Source organism: Homalodisca vitripennis, chromosome 3 (assembly GCF_021130785.1).
Source record: "Homalodisca vitripennis isolate AUS2020 chromosome 3, UT_GWSS_2.1, whole genome shotgun sequence".
NCBI classification, from domain to species: Eukaryota; Metazoa; Arthropoda; class Insecta; order Hemiptera; family Cicadellidae; genus Homalodisca; species Homalodisca vitripennis.
The window spans coordinates 111,374,036-111,392,919 of record NC_060209.1 but is presented as its reverse complement, the minus strand read 5'-3'; the positions used below and the strand labels follow the sequence as shown (position 1 = coordinate 111,392,919).

Genomic DNA, 18,884 nt, shown 5'->3' with positions numbered 1-18,884 from the left:
TTCGAGGATGGCCTTCACGTAATCATCGCGTGTATAGGCAGAGTTAAGATTAGCGTCCCTAAAATCTCTATGTAACATTAAGACTTCCGAGGATGGCCTTCACGTAAGCCTCGCGTGTACAGACATAGATATGGTTAGCGCCCCTAATACCCCGCAATAAAATTGGAACTTCTAATACTTGGTGACATTTAATGTCAAATATGTTTTGGCAGCTATGATGAACTATTATATCGGTAAATTTTGGAGTGTTTGCGGTAACGTATGGTAGAGCCAAAGTACTCACCTGGTATTTCCGTATGCTAGAAAGCTCGGCCGAGGTGGGGGTGGGGGCGATGGCCGGGGGCGGCTCTTTGGTGTTGTTGTTGATGTTGTCGGTGAGGCGGGCGGGTAGCTGAGGGGGCGGCGCCCTGTTGACCAAGCGGCCGTCCTTCTCTATCCGCAGGTGGTCCCTGGGGGGTGGTACGGGCTTGGCGGGGCTAGGGCTAGGACTCTCCCCCATCCCATTCACATTGGCCTGAGACAAGACAGAACAACCACTGGGTCACACTCACAGGGCTCAGTTGAGGCTGCATGAAATCTTTAATGCTATTCAATCAATTAAACCGGTTAAAGGATTAGAGTATCCTATTTCTCCTATTCTTTCAGTCACCTTAGTTGTTGTGTCAGAGCATACATTTCTTGTTGCTTACACTGTTTTCAGCAAAAGTTACATAAACCATGATAACCAAAACCGGATCATTTACCATTATTTATTATTCTTCGGTATCATATAGTTCAATATTCCAATAACATTAAATGACATCCGTAAATATTGATACAATTATGTGCAGGCCCCCATGGAAGATCACGTTTAGGAAGGAAAGGTTTTAAGTACATAAAATGTTGATAAAAATCGGCAATACATACTGAATTCATATGCGTCTCAATAAAAAAGTCCAAGTGACTACGCTGAATGTTTCGACGTAAACTTCAAAGCAACTTTAAAGTATAGTCAAAGCCATATAGTGACTCCAATAGAAATTCTCAGTCATAAGACTACAAAATTTGTTATCGTAATGAACGACACAGCGACTTCAATGATACGTATTTAAATTTCTTTTAGGTCTATTACCACCACACACTAACAAATCATTTAAATTTTGGACCTCCAATACTTTGGACCACTCTGATGTATTCGTCTAACTTTAACCAAAATTTTTCATATTATCTAATATACTGGGACAATTTCGTCTAAATACGAGTACATGTTGATGTAACTGAGGCGTTTATCTTTAATCGCACTTTGAAGCCTGACACTGCAATGCTGATATCTCTCTTCAGACATCTACGTTATCGTGACTCTTATTTCTAAACCCGAGATTTTGTACGTACGTGATCTATAACGGTTAAATATTATCAATCGCACTTTGAAGCCTGACACTGCAATGCTTATATCTCTCTTCAGACATCTACGTTATCGTGACTCTTATTTCTAAACCCGAGATTTTGTACGTACGTGATCTATAACGGTTAAATATTATCAATCGCACTTTGAAGCCTGACACTGCAATGCTTATATCTCTCTTCAGACATCTACGTTATCGTGACTCTTATTTCTAAACCCGAGATTTTGTACGTACGTGATCTATAACGGTTAAATATTATCAATCGCACTTTGAAGCCTGACACTGCAATGCTTATATCTCTCTTCAGACATCTACGTTATCGTGACTCTTATTTCTAAACCCGAGATTTTGTACGTACGTGATCTATAACGGTTAAATATTATCAATCGCACTTTGAAGCCTGACACTGCAATGCTTATATCTCTCTTCAGACATCTACGTTATCGTGACTCTTATTTCTAAACCCGAGATTTTGTACGTACGTGATCTATAACGGTTAAATATTATTAATCGCACTTTGAAGCCTGACACTGACACTGCAATGCTTATATCTCTCTTCAGACATCTACGTTATCGTGACTCTTATTTCTAAACCCGAGATTTTGTACGTACGTGATCTATAACGGTTAAATATTATTAATCGCACTTTGAAGCCTGACACTGCAATGCTTATATCTCTCTTCAGACATCTACGTTATCGTGACTCTCATTTCTAAACCCGAGATTTTGTACGTACGTGATCTATAACGGCTAAATATTTTGGATTATCAGACTATCAACTATCATTATCAACTAAAATCAGTATACAACAATCAAGTTCGTTTGACCATTACTTATTCATTGTAAAGACAGCATTGATAATAACAGTATCTACCAATCATTTAAGCCATTATATTTAATCTTTCTTATAAAGTGTACATTTTTTCAATATTTAAACTGGGAAGTAAATAAAAAGTTTCAGCCTTTATTTATGAATTGCCGACGATTATTTTTTAACGGAAAGCGTTTATATGCGTATTAATGATATCTTTAAAACTAGACATTTCCCACAACTCTACAACCAAAATTAAGAGCGTCAAAATGTTCGATTGTTCTTATTGGGCTAAAATCAAGATGGCCGCTAGTACAGCCAAGTGTTTATGTCCAACTATACCTTGAAGTCACTCTGAGCTTCACTTCTAACAACGAAATCGTTGTAACGTTAATATCTACGCCTGTTGAAGTCACTGTGTTTGACCAACCATACCTTGAAGTCACTCTGAGCTTCACGTCTAACAACGAAATCGTTGTAACGTTAATATCTACGCCGGTTGAAGTCACTGTGTTTATGTCCAACCATACCTTGAAGTCACTCTGAGCTTCACGTCTAACAACGAAATCGTTGTAACGTTAATATCTACACCGGTCGAAGTCACTGTGTTTATGTCCAATCATACCTTGAAGTCACTCTGAGCTTCACGTCTAACAACGAAATCGTTGTAACGTTAATATCTACGCCGGTTGAAGTCACTGTGTTTATGTCCAACCATACCTTGAAGTCACTCTGAGCTTCACGTCTAACAACGAAATCGTTGTAACGTTAATATCTACGCCTGTTGAAGTCACTGTGTTTGACCAACCATACCTTGAAGTCACTCTGAGCTACGCGTCTAACTACGAAATTGTTGTAACGTTAATATCTACGCCGGTTGAAGTCACTGTGTTTATGTCCAACCATACCTTGAAGTCACTCTGAGCTAAGCGTCTAACAACGAAATCGTTGTAACGTTAATGTATACGCCGGTTGAAGTCACTGTGTTTGTCCAACCATACGTTGAAATCACTCTGACGTACATGACAAATAACTAAGTCATTGTAACCTTAATAGAAATCGGTTGTTGAAATCAGTGAATCAGTCAGTGTGTTTATTACGTCCAACCAGACGTTGAATTCACTTTGACATATTGTGTTTTAGCAATACCTTGAAGTCATTGTAATGTTAATGTATACTAACTTCCTTCATGTTGAAGTCATTATGTTTATGTCCAACCATAAATTAACTTGCTCATAAACACGTTTAGTAAAACGTTGTAGTGACTGTAATGTATATAACGAACGGTTTGAAATCAATGTGATATTAATGTCTAATCACACTTTTAGGTCACTGTATATGAGGAACAATAAGTTAAAGTCTCTCTGATACTGAACTTATGGTACTAAACTGAATTTCATGCTCACTGGAAAGTGTAACTAAATGTGCCATATACTTAAAGTGCGCGGTCTTTTTTTTGCAAATTAGCAAAAGTAGTCATCCATCTACCTGATCAAAAATATCTCGTAAAACTTGGCTTTTGTACTGTTAGACCAACAATAAAACTAAATACGTCAATATTTACAATTAAATATACTTACAATAATTATAATCACAGCTTTAGATTAGGCTTATTAAGCATATTCCATTAATATTCCGTTCTAATTCATTAGTAGCATTATGTTTTTAATATACGAGCAGAAATAAAAATCCGAGATTTCTTGAAAATACAAATTCTATTCGATATTTACTCATTCGTTTTCAACTACAGTTTGACTAAATTTGACAAACGACTTTAAAAACGTGTTAAAACTGAATGTTACAAAGTTAACTGTCTCATGCGCTAGCTTATTAAGGCCATCTTATTGTTGTGAACTATTTCACATGATATCTGAACCTAGAACCATAAGGAGCACGGTTAGAGTTTCCTTATACTCGTACCTGGAGAAAGCTAAATCACGCGAGTTCTAAGAAAGCTTCTCTGAATGCTTCTGAGAAAAATAATTGCGAGATGAAACGTAACATTTCCTTAGCCAAACAAGTTTGGCATACCCGTACAAGTCAAACATTTTCTTAGCCAAACAAATTTGGCATACCCGTACAAGTCAGCGTACGTATTTGGACGTTTTGTACAGCAACTTGCCACGTATTGTTTTCTTGCATCATAAGTGGAACATAACGACAATGTTACTAATTAATTGCACTAATCATAGCTACATTTATTTTAAGTATTAATTGTATAATCTTGATATTAACGACAGTTATTGTAAAGTATAGGCAATCAAAAGAAATGAGATTACAGTACTTAATATCATTATTTTGTTATATAATAGTAAATAATGTTTGCTTTGATTAAAATGATTAGGAAAAGTATTCTTTTATAATGAGTACGGTTGAAAATATTATTTTTAAAATCTGGAAGAATACAGGTTATGGGAGATTTTTGTGAAAGTGGGATTTTTAGACAATGTATTTACAGTTATTTGAGAGAGTTCAGGAGGAAGACAGTGAGCTTTCTTCCTTAAAGAGAAATATTTAATTACTAAATTTTTGTGTTATGATTGTTTTACTTCATAATTAGAATAAATGCTTTTCGTTAAAAATTGTTTTAATTGAAAATCCAGGAATAGAATTAAAAACAAAAACATAGCCTAAAGTAAATATATGCTCAGTTACTTTCTAGGATATTTATTTTTCTAATATTCAATTAAATAAAGTAAATCAGTTTTATGATTTAGGAATTTTGGTATCTCAAACTAATTTTGAGATCTAGCAAAGAAAGGTACTTGTATCATACTGCACAAATAACAGGTGTTTTTGACTTAAATAAGTTGGTCCGTAAAGTGATGGTTATTCTTTACCTTATAACAGAGATCTAAAAATTTAGCTGGTACACAATTTGCTTTTTCAGCGCTCTAATCTCAATCTTTGTTATTGTTTCTGTAGAAGTAAATGCAAAAAACACAGCTGTTTTGATTTGTAAACCTGAGAGTATTGCTATCTCTCTATGTAATAAAAATGAATTAAATGTGAAAGTTTTACTTTTTTTCAAAATGATAAAAACCACGGTTTACGACACGGAGAAAAAAAATGTCTTGAAGCACTTATTCGTATTTCTGACCTCGGCTTCTCCTCGTTTGTAAAATCAGAATGCTCACCACCTAAAACTACTATTGTTGGAACAAATGAATTGTTTCTATTTACTATACACCTGTTCTTACTTTTCCTGCAGGATAAAATTGAGTCAAAACACCAATGGTTGTTTGTAACTCACTCCAACACCCCCCCCCCACCATGTGTGCTACAGTAGTAGTTTACCTGTATCCTGACCTGTGGACGCGGAGGGGGATAGCGAGGTGGCGTCTTGTTCTTGGGCGCCCACGACTCTGGCACGTCCACAGCCATCTCTCGGTGAGGTCCGTTGTCACAGGCGGCCATCATCATCATCATCTTGTACGCATCGTCTGTCTCCTCGACGTCGGGCGGCCGCTTGACCGGCTCGGCGTCCTCTTGTCCCACCACCACTATACTGCTGCCACTGCGCCGCCTTGGCCTGCAATCATTTATTATCATCAACATCATCATCATCATCATCATCATCTAGTAGGTATCGTCTGTATTCTCGACATTCTCTTGTCCCACCACCACTATACTGCTGCAACTGCACCGCCTTGCCTGCAATCATTCATTATCATCAACATCATCATAATCATCATCTAGTAGGTATCGCCTGTATTCTCGACGTTCTCTTGTCCCACCACCACTATACTGCTGCCACTGCGCCGCCTTGGCCAACAGACATTCATCAACATCGACATCATCATCATCATCATAATCATCATCTAGTAGGCATCGTCCATCTCTTCGACACCCGGCGGTCGCTTGACCGGTTCGGCGTCCACTTGTCCCACAACCAATATACTGCTTGTCACTGCGACGCCATGGCATGCAGTCATTCAATGTCAAAACTATAGTTAACATAATCATCATCATGTTATGGCTTTCGAACACACCCTTCTAATTGTTAGGAAAAAGACATTTTGTAGAAAAAACTAAAAACAATAATTTCAAAAAATAATTATCGTATAATTAAGTGAAACTATTGAAAAATACAGTTGCCCAGGATTTAAGTACGTTGTAAATAGTAATAACGGATAGCCTATGAACAAATTCTTTAAAATAATTCTCATACTATCTAGCATATTCTCTGTGAAAATACACATTCTTTGTTCCTATATGATTTGGACTTTAAAAAAATGCAATCATCGTGTCAGCTTAATCATTTCTAAACTTACGGATTATTGAATTTTAGTTTTTAAATCATTCAATAAAACAAAGACGGTCATCTAGAGATTAAAAATTTAATTTATATCTCTTCGTTTCAGTTTTTTAACCCTGGATTCAAACATTTTTTTAAATATTTAACTTTTAGTTTGTAACTATAGTAGAATGTAACTATAACATTAACGTTGCTCTAACTACGTGCATCAAAAGATTTTAAAATTTTTTACAATCATGTATACCTGAAGCGATGTGTAGCCTAATGGGCTTCTTTATAACAGATTATGATTTTTAAAGTTTGGATTGTTGCTATTAAAAATGAGAGGTAATTTCCAGAATGTTCAAAAATTGTGACTTCAACAGACAAACATATGGCAAAACTATTAATAATTTTCGTTTAGCGATCAAAATGACGGTGACCATGCCGGAATGTCATGCCGCTGGGAGGATCAAGGACAGACTGGACTGGTGGCCAGCGGACACAATCCACAAGGTCATGCCCGATTGTTAGTCCATCCGGCACACCAGCTGAGACCTACTGAGTACTGATGTGCTTCTCACTTTCATCGTGGTTTTGGCAGAAGGCCAATCGGTCGAGTCCCTTGAAAACCTTTTCTCTTATATTACTAACTAAACATATACCGCCTTTATTGTTCTGAAGGTAAATTCTTAGAGGCTATAATCGTTTGATACCTTCGAGTACCTTCTGCATTATTTGTTGAAGCCATCAATTTATGCCTCATTCACATTATAAACACGTGATATAAAACCGAATATCTTGTAAGAGTCTGTCATGTAAGACGAAAAGAATTGGCTAAACACACCTATTTTAAGGAAGTGCATTCAGTTTTCGGTTAGAATAGTAATTTTTAATTTAGAACAAGATTTGGGTCATAACACTATCTTTTAAAGAGAGAAAAAAAGTTGATAACGTTTCTTAGGTTATTCCACGAGGAGTGGGAAGGCCATTCTTGAATCACAATTTAGGGACATATGAATCAGAAAAAGAAACTATTTAAGATAACATGTATGTTTTTTAATATGTAGCCTACCTACATCAAAGATAACAGTTTATGTAAAAACTGAGTTTATTTATAATTTCCGTCATAAATAATTAAGTATCATACTAATCACTGAACCTCGTCGTTCCCAAGACAAAATGTATCAACCTTTTTCACCTCCAGTGAAGTTAACCTAAAGAGCTATCTATGACTTTACTTTATTGTTATTTTAATTATCCAAACCAAAACTTGATTACACCATCTTCAGCCCAGCAGATAGTGTTTTCACAATGGCTCCCAGAACCTTCCAGATGCCATGATAGCTTTGTAATTGTTATTGTGCAAGAGCCTTCCTGACGTAGGCTCGTCAGAGTTTATGTCATGGTCACCATAGATTTGTTCTGTTACACTGAAGAGGTACTACGATTTGGGTTAGAACTATAATCTTGAGTATAATTATAGATCCCAGAACAAATTAATTTTTAGCTATGAAATTAAAAGAATATGTATTATACCGTCAGTGACGTAGGCCACAGGACTCGGTGGGTGATCTTTAGGATTTGCTTATTTTAAATATTGTATAAGACGAAAATAGTAAGGCACAATTGGAGTTCCTATTGGACAGGACCACAATTTACTTTTTTTAATTCTCATTATAGTCTATACATATCCATATTGTGAGTCTGATATATGATTGATTTAAACTAAATGATTTTATATGGGTTATTTAGTTTATAATATTCAAAAACCTTAACAGTCTCCCTTTTTTCAAAAATTTTCCAAACTTAACTTTTAATGTTTTTTTGTCTCATTACATTTAAAATTATATACCATTTGATCTAGGCTTGCCTTAAAAACTACTACTAAGAGCCGACCAACACTCTGAGGTGAAAAGTTGTTGATTGCACTATGTAAGATGTTTTTAGGCACTGTGCAATTTCATTTTTATCAACTTTGGTCGGTCCTGTATCTCGCACATGACTGTGTTCGGCTCTGTTTCAGGCAGAAAGATGTTCCTAAAATTCATCTTGAAACATATCAATAAATCAGTAATCTTTTACTTATAGTTAATATGAATTTCTTCAATCGTAAAAAAACAAAGACTACACTAAAGGGACTAATCTCCCTTAGTTAGTTAGATGAGGGATTTCCGGAACGGTAATCTTACGACCTTCAGCTACATCAACCAGTAATCATCTGCACTTTGAGCAATTGTACTACGGTGGGAATTATATATTTATACCGCGTCACAGGCATATTGTAAAAAATACATCCAGTAGTGGCCGGGAGGAGTCGGTCCGGGTTTCCGTCTCCAAGGACCGATGATGAGAGAAAATGGTCTGACGAGGTCGAGAGGTCACACTTCACCAAGGTCACGACGGTCAACTATTTAACAGACCCCCTTCCCCGTCCGCTTCAGAACCTGTCGACTAGAGAGGAGAGACCTGAAAGTATATTTCTCTATTTCTTAATAAACATTCCTATTCTCTGTAATGTTGAGTGTCTAAGACTTGCAGATGAAATTGAAGTATCTATATTGTAAACGAATTTGCCATGAGCGCGATCACAACATTTGTTCCTCTACACAAAGCAGTGACTGCTTTTTAATGTTTCAATCACTCTTATCATTTATATAAAATCACCATAATTGACTTTACAAGTTCATTTGCTAATCGGACGTAAAGGTCTGACATCCGAATCGGTAGCATAGAGGGCACCACAATGTCAACAGATTATAACCATAAAAAGTTGGAATAATAGTTGGAGTTGACTGGCTGCAAACTCAATCAAACTTCAATACAAACGATATATAGGACAAGGCAATACACAGATCTTTCAGTCAAGTATTTGTTGATCGATGCCGAATTCAAGAGAAGAAGCGTATCAAGCTGACGTCCAGTCAGTCAGCGACAATGTCGTCATGAGGTGGCGGTGGCAGCAACACTCCGCGGCAAGGTCGCCTTGTCTCAATTACATCACTCTTAGAGGATATTACTAATTGCCCAATTAAAATACTGCACATCGCACGTCGTCTCTATTTACCGAACAACTGATCGTGTGTACTCCGTGTTATGCTATTTGCAAGAACGTAGGCAGGACAAAATTTATAATCGTTAACTAAAACATTAATTGAACAAATTAAAAATTGGGGGGGGGGTTCCGGACCCCTTGGACCCCCTCGCTTGCTACGTCCTTGTCTATTTGTGTATCCATGATCTAACCTTCCAACATTAATCTAAATCATCTAGCATACAACGGATATTTTGCAGTTAAAAAATGAATTATTTCTAACTTTAGTGACCGTTTATAGAAAATTATAGGTTTACAGTTATCCTGACTCTGTGGGACGTTTACACGAAAGTCAAGATCCTTACTCAACAGGACAAACCCTACCAAAGAGGAAAGCCGCAAGAAGGAGGTCGCCGTGACGTCACTACGGCTCGCGTCATGGTCAGGAATGCCCGGGTAGGTGTCACGTCACACCTCAAGGATACAGGGTCGTGTTTCTGCTAGTCACATCCTTCCATTGTCCTGCCAAATCTCGATGCCTGCGGAGAATCGGCTCGTTGGAATCGATTTATTATGCAAATATTAGTTAGGTTGTAGACTTTCATTAATTACTCTTGATGGAATTTCTTATCTCGTTCAATAGATCCGATTGACGACACGTAACTCAACAATTAAATTAGGGATTGTAAAAAAATTAAAGCTACGCGCTTAAATCTTACAGCCGAAACGAATAGCTCAAAGGTAAATCCATTCTAAAGGCTTGGACTAAGAACTCAACTATATTATGGGAAGTCAGCCATAATAAGAGTACTATGCATTAACTGATATGACAGTATCGAAGTACCTTACAGAACGTGACGATAAAACTGTCGTCCAGACGTACAGACAGATGAACAACTGATGTTCTGCCTTGAACAAAGAGAACACTATGTACCTTTATCGAGATACATCGCACAGACAGTCCGACAGAGGTAAGGAGGGAGTGGCCTCTGGACATTACATTCAATAGGGTTCTTCCTTGGCCCAAGTGGAAACTATGTACGAGCTTCCAAGTCTCTAGAACCGTTCTATCAAGAGTTATAGCACAGACGGACGGACAACTACTCGATTTCAAGAAGGCCCTGTCAGGTTATGAATACAGATAAAGGCTACATTGTGAACTAGTACTGTAGCTTTTGGTGAATAAAGGTAAACATTTGCATTACACCGACGAAAAGGTGGAACACCAAAAATGAGCTAAATGGTGTTAAAATATAAATGGAAATGTATAGTGTAATTGCGTAAAGCGAAGAGAGGGCGGGAGACTCTATCAATCTCCTCAAGTAGAAAGCTGTCAACCCCACCTGACGATTATTGATACACTGAGAAAAGGTTACGCTATGTAAATACCATACATAGTGAACATCTTCCAGACTTACACATGGTGTACAATCCTTATTTTCTGTATTCAATGCTAATCACAAAAACTGTATAAAATTTAATATAAATGAATATAATGTTTGTATTTCCAAAAATATCTAATTTCGAAACACATTTATTGTTTGCTTTACTATATATGGTACCTAATTGCTCTAAAAAAACAATTGATCATTTACACATACATAATAAATATGAAAAGCAGGGCAATTTAATGCGGTATAAATTAAACGAATGAACAATCACAGTTAATTAATTTCAATACAATTTATATTAAATATCCTATCAAAATACACTGTAATCTTAAGTTATTTTTTAATCATTAGCTTATAGGAAACATCTTCCAGACTTACACATGGTGTACAATCCTTATTTTCTGTATTCAATGCTAATCACAAAAATTGTATAAAATTTAATATAAAGGAATATAATGTTTGTATTTCCAAAAAATATCTAATTTCGAAACACATTTATTGTTTGCTTTACTATATATGGTACCTAATTGCTCTAAAAAACAATTGATCATTTACACATACATAATAAATATGAAAAGCAGGGCAATTTAATGCGGTATAAATTAAACGAATGAACAATCACAGTTAATTAATTTCAATACAATTTATATTAAATATCCTATCAAAATACACTGTAATCTTAAGTTATTTTTTAATCATTAGCTTAAAATCACACATAAAATCTGAAAATGCATAACCCGCCCAACCTTTTTGTTACACCTTGTGTGTAACAAAATATAATAATATTTTATATTATAATATATATAATTGTTTCATTCATTAACCAGTGTGTTTATGATGAGGGGTTCTGATACTCGAACCTGGGTTTCTCGCTTGCCAGCAAGCATCTTACCACACTATATAGCCCTTACTTTTTACGATTATGTTATTTTTTAGTTGACCGTTTCTGTCACTTATATGTGTTTAAGCAAAGTAACATATGATCGGAAGACCAAATACCTGTCAAACGAATCTAACGTTTCTTAAATGTGTATAACTGGCAATAGCCTGATTTCATTTTTGATAAAAAGTTTATTAAAAATTACATGTATATAAAAAATGCAACTAAAAGTTGAAATCTATTTCTTTATTTTTTTACAACAAATGTATTAATTATATTAAAGTTAGAAAAATTATTTCTAAATTTTTATGTAATTTGCATACTCTACATACGAATCTCTACGATGATCTGAAACAGTCCGGAACCGTCCTCTTAAATTTAAACTGATAAGATTATATGTATTTTTTCACATTATGATGAGTTCGATTGAGAAATAAAAACCCAGATCCCGGAAACGGTAAAGGTAACACGCTGATCATTAAACAAGGGGAATTGTTTTACGATAAGCACGATTACAGTTTGAGGCTACGACCAGTGTAATGGTGGGTTCGGGATATTTCTATTACTTATAAGTATTTTACAATATCCTTATTCGTAGTCAAAAAACTCCTGGTGAAAATCACTATGTTCGTTCCCAAATCGCTCGACGCATTTCCATACTGGCTAACATAACTATTTTGGAGCTGGACAAAGAAAATATATTTAAAATGTGTACCAAAACCTCATGAAGTATTCAATCATACAATCCAAAATTACAGAAACATACAACACGGACGTCTCAATGTACAAACTACTTAAAGCGCGGTCCGTCATCCAATTCTAGTACTAGTATTGACGGGGACTTACGCAACACTAGCGAGATCTGTTGACTGGTCCTGATAACTAACCTCAGTGAGACGTCTAGGTTTATATTATCGTTTCAGTAGGCCTATCCTAATATGAATGTAAATACTGTACCAAATATGACGTATTTATAATGAAATTTAGAGTGATATTAATCACTGTAGGGCAACAGCTACATGTTACACATTTACATTACTAATAACGACTATAGCAATAAGAATGTAAGTTTTCTTACCAAGATTTGTGTATGTAACTATCAGATTTTAAAAACGATAACGACTTTTTAGCTAAATGCTATTTAATGGAAATCTATATTCCTGACACAATACCATGCTTAAAATATGAGTGGTTATTTAGCTGTGCATATTTGATATCCTTCACTAAAAACATTTTAAATGTAACAGGTTCCTGTCCATGCTTTGTGAAACTTAACATATAAATATGATTTCATAATAAAATTTTTATTCATAATTTTCATTCAGTTAACTTTTTCTAGTATAGTTATATGGTTTCGTCTACATGTGGGATATCGGAAGACAGCGCCAACTTAGCTTGCTTGCAGCGTTCTTTATCATGATACATCCCTGGAATAATATACCACAAGTTGGGGTTTGAGTCGAGATTTATTGATGGTGTGTTTTATAGTTAGTTCACGTGTTTATGTTATGTTACGGAAAATTTGAAGGCAATTCCAATAGAGACAAAGAGCAACGGGACACGCTGTGCCACATCGCGTCGTGAAGGGCTGCAGTGGAGAAGGGCTGAACTTTATAGTCATCTGAACACACAGGTCCTGATAGTACTATCGCTGAGGGTCGTAAATCATGCAACCTGCTGGGCTTCATACACAGGCAGCTTGATCCTAGCCGCTAATGCCAGTATACATATACTCGTACATTCTCTGTGATAATGACGATAGACTTTCTGTGACCTCTCTTTAGTTGTTCCGACTGCTGAGTTCCAACCCCTAGACCAGCGTTTCCCAAACGGGGGGTCGCGACCCACTAGTGGGTCGCGGGGCGGATTTAAGGTGGGTCGCGGCGTTTTTTAAAAGTAGTGACTGTTTACATCTATTTACGATGGAGAATTAGCTGAAAACTGGATTTTGTATTAAAAGAAAACTGGAATCTATTGATGAAGGTGAGCTTAATCGTCCGTCTACTAGCAATGACGTTATAGTGCCTCGAGTATTTTTTCAAATGTTAAGAATCGGAAAAAAATGTTTCGAAAATATTGTCCTGAATACCTTCAATATGGATTTACGTTCATAGGTACGGAAGAAGAACCTTTACCCCAATGCGTACTTTGTTTCGAAACCTTGGCTAACGAAAGTATGAAGCCTTCAAAACTTCAGAGGCACATTTCAACAAAACATCCAGAATGCTTGAATAAACCTTTGATGTTTTATCAAAGTAATAAAAAAGAACTTATTTCGACTCGGTCAAATATGGAGAATGTGTCATCTGGGCAAGGCAATAAAAAAAATTTACTATGGCCTCTTACCAGCTGTCTTTGCTAATAGCAAAACATAGCGCTCCGCACACAGCAGGCGAGAACCTTATATTTGCCCCGGAGCAAAAATAATTTTCGTCACTTCTGCTTGATGAAAAATCAGGTCAACATATAGGTCAAATACCCCTATACAACACTACAGTGAAACGTAGAATTGAGGAAATGTCTGCTAACGTAAAGGAGATTTTAATATCTGCTGTGAAAGAAAGTGACTTGTTATTCTTTACAATTAGACGAAAGTACAGATATTGCTGACAATGCTAATTTGTTATGTTTTGTAAGGTTTAATCTCAATGGATCAGTTGAAGAAGACATTTTTATTTGCCACTCACTAAAGACCAGTACAACTGGCTAAGACATTTTCAACTCCTTGGATAGTTTTATTCGCGAACATGGAATTAATTGGTCGAAATGTGTCGGGCTTACAACCGATGGAGGAGCTCGTGCTATGTCGGGAAAAATGTACGAGCCTAGTAGGTAAAGTCAAGGAAGTAGCTTCCGTTAGTTGAATGGACCCACTGCAGCATCCATAGGGAGGCTTTGGCGGTTAAGGGAATGAATCCAGACCTCAAAAGCTCTCTTGATGACGCCGTAAAAATTGTGAACTTAATAAAAGCACAATCAAAAAACTCTCGGATGTTCGCTCTAGTGTGTGATGAAATGGGAAGCGACCATAAGCAGTTACTTCTACATTGTTAAGTGCGTTGGTTGTCACGGGGAAAGGTGCTTTCCAGATTGTTTAGAACTTCGAGAGGAAGTTAGATTGTTTTTTGGTTCAAATTGAACACGATGGCACAGAAAAGGACAAACATTGTTTCTTTGCGATTGCCTCAATGATGAGACTTGGCTGATAAAACTGTCATACCTAGCTGACATTTTTAGCTCTCTAAACATCCTTAATCTTACATTACAAGGAGAAGATGTACATCGATTCTTTGTTCAAGATAAAGTGGATGCTACTATTAAGAAAATTGATAGATAGCATCAAAAGGTACAAGCAAATAAATTTGATGCATTCCCATTGATGAACTAATTTGTGGATTTTCCATGAGCTGACAGTCGATTCAGTAAACCTCAGAAATTATAATTGAAACACTTACAAGGCTTGTCATCCCGAACTGAGGCGATACTTTCCACCAATAGCAGCTACTAATAAGTGGATACAAAATCCATTCGACGAGGATAATTTAAAGAACGTCAACTTAGCACATTTGAGGTATGTACACATTTTTACATGAACTTTTTGGTTAAATTTTATTTTTATTCAGAATTTTTTAAATGCCGATTATAATTTTTTTTATTGTAATTAAGTATCACACTATATCAATTTTTTTCTGAATTTTCAATGGTAGCTATTTTTGTTCTTGTGGGAAAAAATTAACTCTTTCAGAAATAGGTGACAACTGGTTGACCTACGAGCTTCAGTTTTTAAGCGTTGCAAAATGTCCCTTCTATTAAAAAATATATTTTTTTCTTCTTTCAGGAAGATGCTTTAATTGAGTTGTCCTTTGATTCCACCATGAAAACCATGTTCAAGAAGAAAGGTTTGACCTCATTTTGGCTGAATGCTAAGCAAAGCTATCCAGTTTTGTATCAAAAGGCAATGATATTCCTATTGGTTTTTTCGACAACATATCTTTGTGAGCGTGCCTTTTCAACCTTGGTTCACATCAAGAATAAGTATAGAAACAGACTGGTGGACGTGAAAGTGATTTACGCCTCAAAATATCTAATTTTAATCCTGACATTGAATTACTTTTTCAATCAAAACAATGCCAGAAGTCACACTAGTATTATAGAAAAATTATTTGTAATCTTGAATAATCAATAAACTCTTTCTATGTTTTCAATACTAAGCTGTGTACATATTTATTTACATTTCACATTTTTTTTCTATACACGAATATAAATATAAAATCATGTGTATTTTTATATTAATGTTATATAATACATAATATACATAATGTATATATAAAATCACGGGTGAGAGGATGGGTCGCGAATGTGAAAAAGCATTTGGAAGTGGTCGCCAAACACAAAAGGTTGGGAACCACTGCCCTAGACGATCAGTCCGACTGTCAGTATTTAGTGACTGACAGCTCACCGTTTATCGAATCACTATTATTACTTTCGTCATTTCTGTTATATCAATCCTGGTCGTTGCAGTAGCTCGAAACGGACAATAACAGCTGTGCAGTCTGTTAATTTTCTGTTTAGTAGCCAAGTTATGTTTTTATTACTTCCAATCAACTTGTATACTGAACAAGTTCTGCCATCTTTAGGTTAGATTATTTTGCTAAATGTGGAAGTACTGTAGACAAACAAATTAAATATTAATGTGAAGACCTAGTAGCAACCTATACTCAAGAGTATACTACTTGTATACTCATGCTGTCGCACTTTTAATTACTAACAGAAGCTGAATTGTCTGAGCGCAAAGAGTTTAAATATCCCGTATAGCCTCGTGCTGCACAGTCAAGTAAACTGTGCGCTGGAAAGAGTAATACTTAGCCAATGAATATTAAAACTATATATCATGCCTGTAATCTACAATACTAGCAAACTATTAAGTGGCAAATGTAGTTACGACCAAATATATATTTCCATGTTTTACTTGTACAGTGCAGGTTATTTTACACATTTTCATGAGGGAGGCTGTACTAAGTATAAGGAGAGGTGTAAATTACTTCAAAACGCACGAGATAAAAATATTTATTCTCAAGCTGGTTAAGCCAACAGTTTTTAAGTACAATTAACTATTTGTTAACTAGTTAATTATATTTTTACTGGTTCGTTAGAGTAAAATCTTAAAACTGTTCATATACTGTTAATATCATCTTTGAAATATACAAAAAGTATACACTTTACAAGAAAACTATTTTTTTCATACATATTTATATTATCTTTAAAATGAGACACCTTTCGTTGGACAAAAAATAAGAGTTTAAAAGCGTATGACTTTGTTCTCATGGCGTAAAACTCAGGTGAAACTTACCTAGCTTATTATAGCTGGTTCTTGATACATTAACACATTAATGAATAATTTTATTATTTAATTAAAGAATAATTTTTTAAAGGGATTTGAATATATTTAAAACGTTTTACGACTAAACGAAACTTGTTAGATGTCACCAAATAATAATACAGGTATGCGGAAATTGGCGGCTGTTTGCAAATCTATTAGGGGGGAGGTCTGAATATTCTCCCTTCACTCAAGTAAACAGATTAGCTCCAGACGGTAATAACAAAGACATTACCGTATAAAAAGAGGCAACAGGTAAAACTATTATGAGGTCGTGTGTCTGATGGAGTCGAGTGGTTGAAGTGTGGAATGACGGCGACATGACGTGAGGGGATGGGGATGACTTGACGTGTGCTCTGTCGGGGGGAAGCCGTACTACAGTCACGTGCCGCTAGCCTACCTAGCTAGGGGTGGCAGAGTATTGTATGACTTTCTCCCCTAGCGTTATCCCTTATGTTGATGAGCGTGAAAGTACAGCACATACAACTATTTGGCCTAAATAAAGTCAAATTTGATAGAGCAGAAGTGTTTTTATAACAAATAAAAAGAAAATATTATTCAAGAACACGGTAGTTCAACCCTCACTCTCTAGTGAGAAACCATTCTTTTAAAACGAAACCATTTATAGTTAAATGGTTTCGTTTTAAAAGTTATTAGTGAAAAGCATAAGAATGAAAGAAACCATTGCTTTAATTGAGGACCTTTCTTAAATTCACTTCTTGTAACATACTGTTGTTATATGCGACAGGCTCAAAAACAAACAAGAACATTGGGACCCCTGAAGTATCTACAGAGTCGAAATAAAGTAAAACACCTCGCCTTAAACAATAATAATAGTATTCCAAGAAAAAAATCTCTATTACATGTTCATTCTTTAACTTTTCTTTACAGTATGAGTTGATTTTGTAACACACATGCAACTTATATTTCAATTAAGGTACTTGAGTTGCAGATGACAAAAATATATTTAACGATACAATCTATTATCATATTTGCTCAGAACATATAATATTAAGAGAGCATATCCTATGAAGATCCAGTTAACTTGTTTTGACGTCAAATAAAGACATAAAACCTCCACCTGTCAGTGCCATGGATCGCAATAAGTGAGCAAGGCAATAAATTGTGAAGGTCAGGACTTAGTACACCAGTTTTTAATTTTCTAATATTATCTACAAACTTAACCTAATTGTAGAAAATGTATTTTTAAATCAATCAGTTTATCAAACGTACAATGTATGTTTTATATGGAAAATTAGTAATATAAGTATGTTTAAGATAATTTAAAAGACCGTGATCCGCTATGACTAGTCAGCATTAGATGATTGGTATGACAAAAATTGAATTCTCGCTAAAAATATCACTACACTATAAAATATGTCATTGCTCATATTATGTAATATATCCGGCAGTCTGCAAATAAGATTGCACAAGTTCCATTGGAGGAAGGAAACGCTAACACAACACAGCACATGTGAAAAGAAGGAAAGTTCAATGCGTAGTGTGCACAAAGAATAGAGGCATAATAACAAGTGCTTTCTGTGAAAGATGTAGTAAACCAATGAGTATAAAGCACATGAAGCCTGTCTGTGAAGAGTCCTTAAATCCCAAAGGAATCAGAATAAGGACTGATTGTATAAATTTCCTACAACAAATTAATTGATTAATATTTTTTTCTGACAATTCTGCTTATACTTTAAATTTTACATTTTGCTCTTTATTTATAACAAATGAATTTGGTAAATTAAACAAAATGGATGGCAAAATAA

The 18,884-nt window shown here is 35.5% G+C and overlaps 1 protein-coding gene across 5 annotated transcripts in view; it reads right to left on the bottom strand.

Annotated features, from left to right (window-relative positions):
* Nucleotides 1-18,884, bottom strand: part of LOC124357305 (protein PALS1) — a 262,643-nt gene that overhangs the window by 45,285 nt on the left and 198,474 nt on the right. For 4 of the 5 annotated variants that reach the window (XM_046808971.1, XM_046808969.1, XM_046808973.1 and 1 more), the window contains 2 exons: nt 5,494-5,728; nt 284-514 (listed from right to left, as the gene is read on the bottom strand). In XM_046808971.1, the coding sequence (XP_046664927.1) occupies nt 284-514; nt 5,494-5,728 (466 nt within the window). The remainder of the gene's footprint in view (nt 1-283; nt 515-5,493; nt 5,729-18,884) is intronic. The other variant, XM_046808972.1, reaches the window with a different exon arrangement.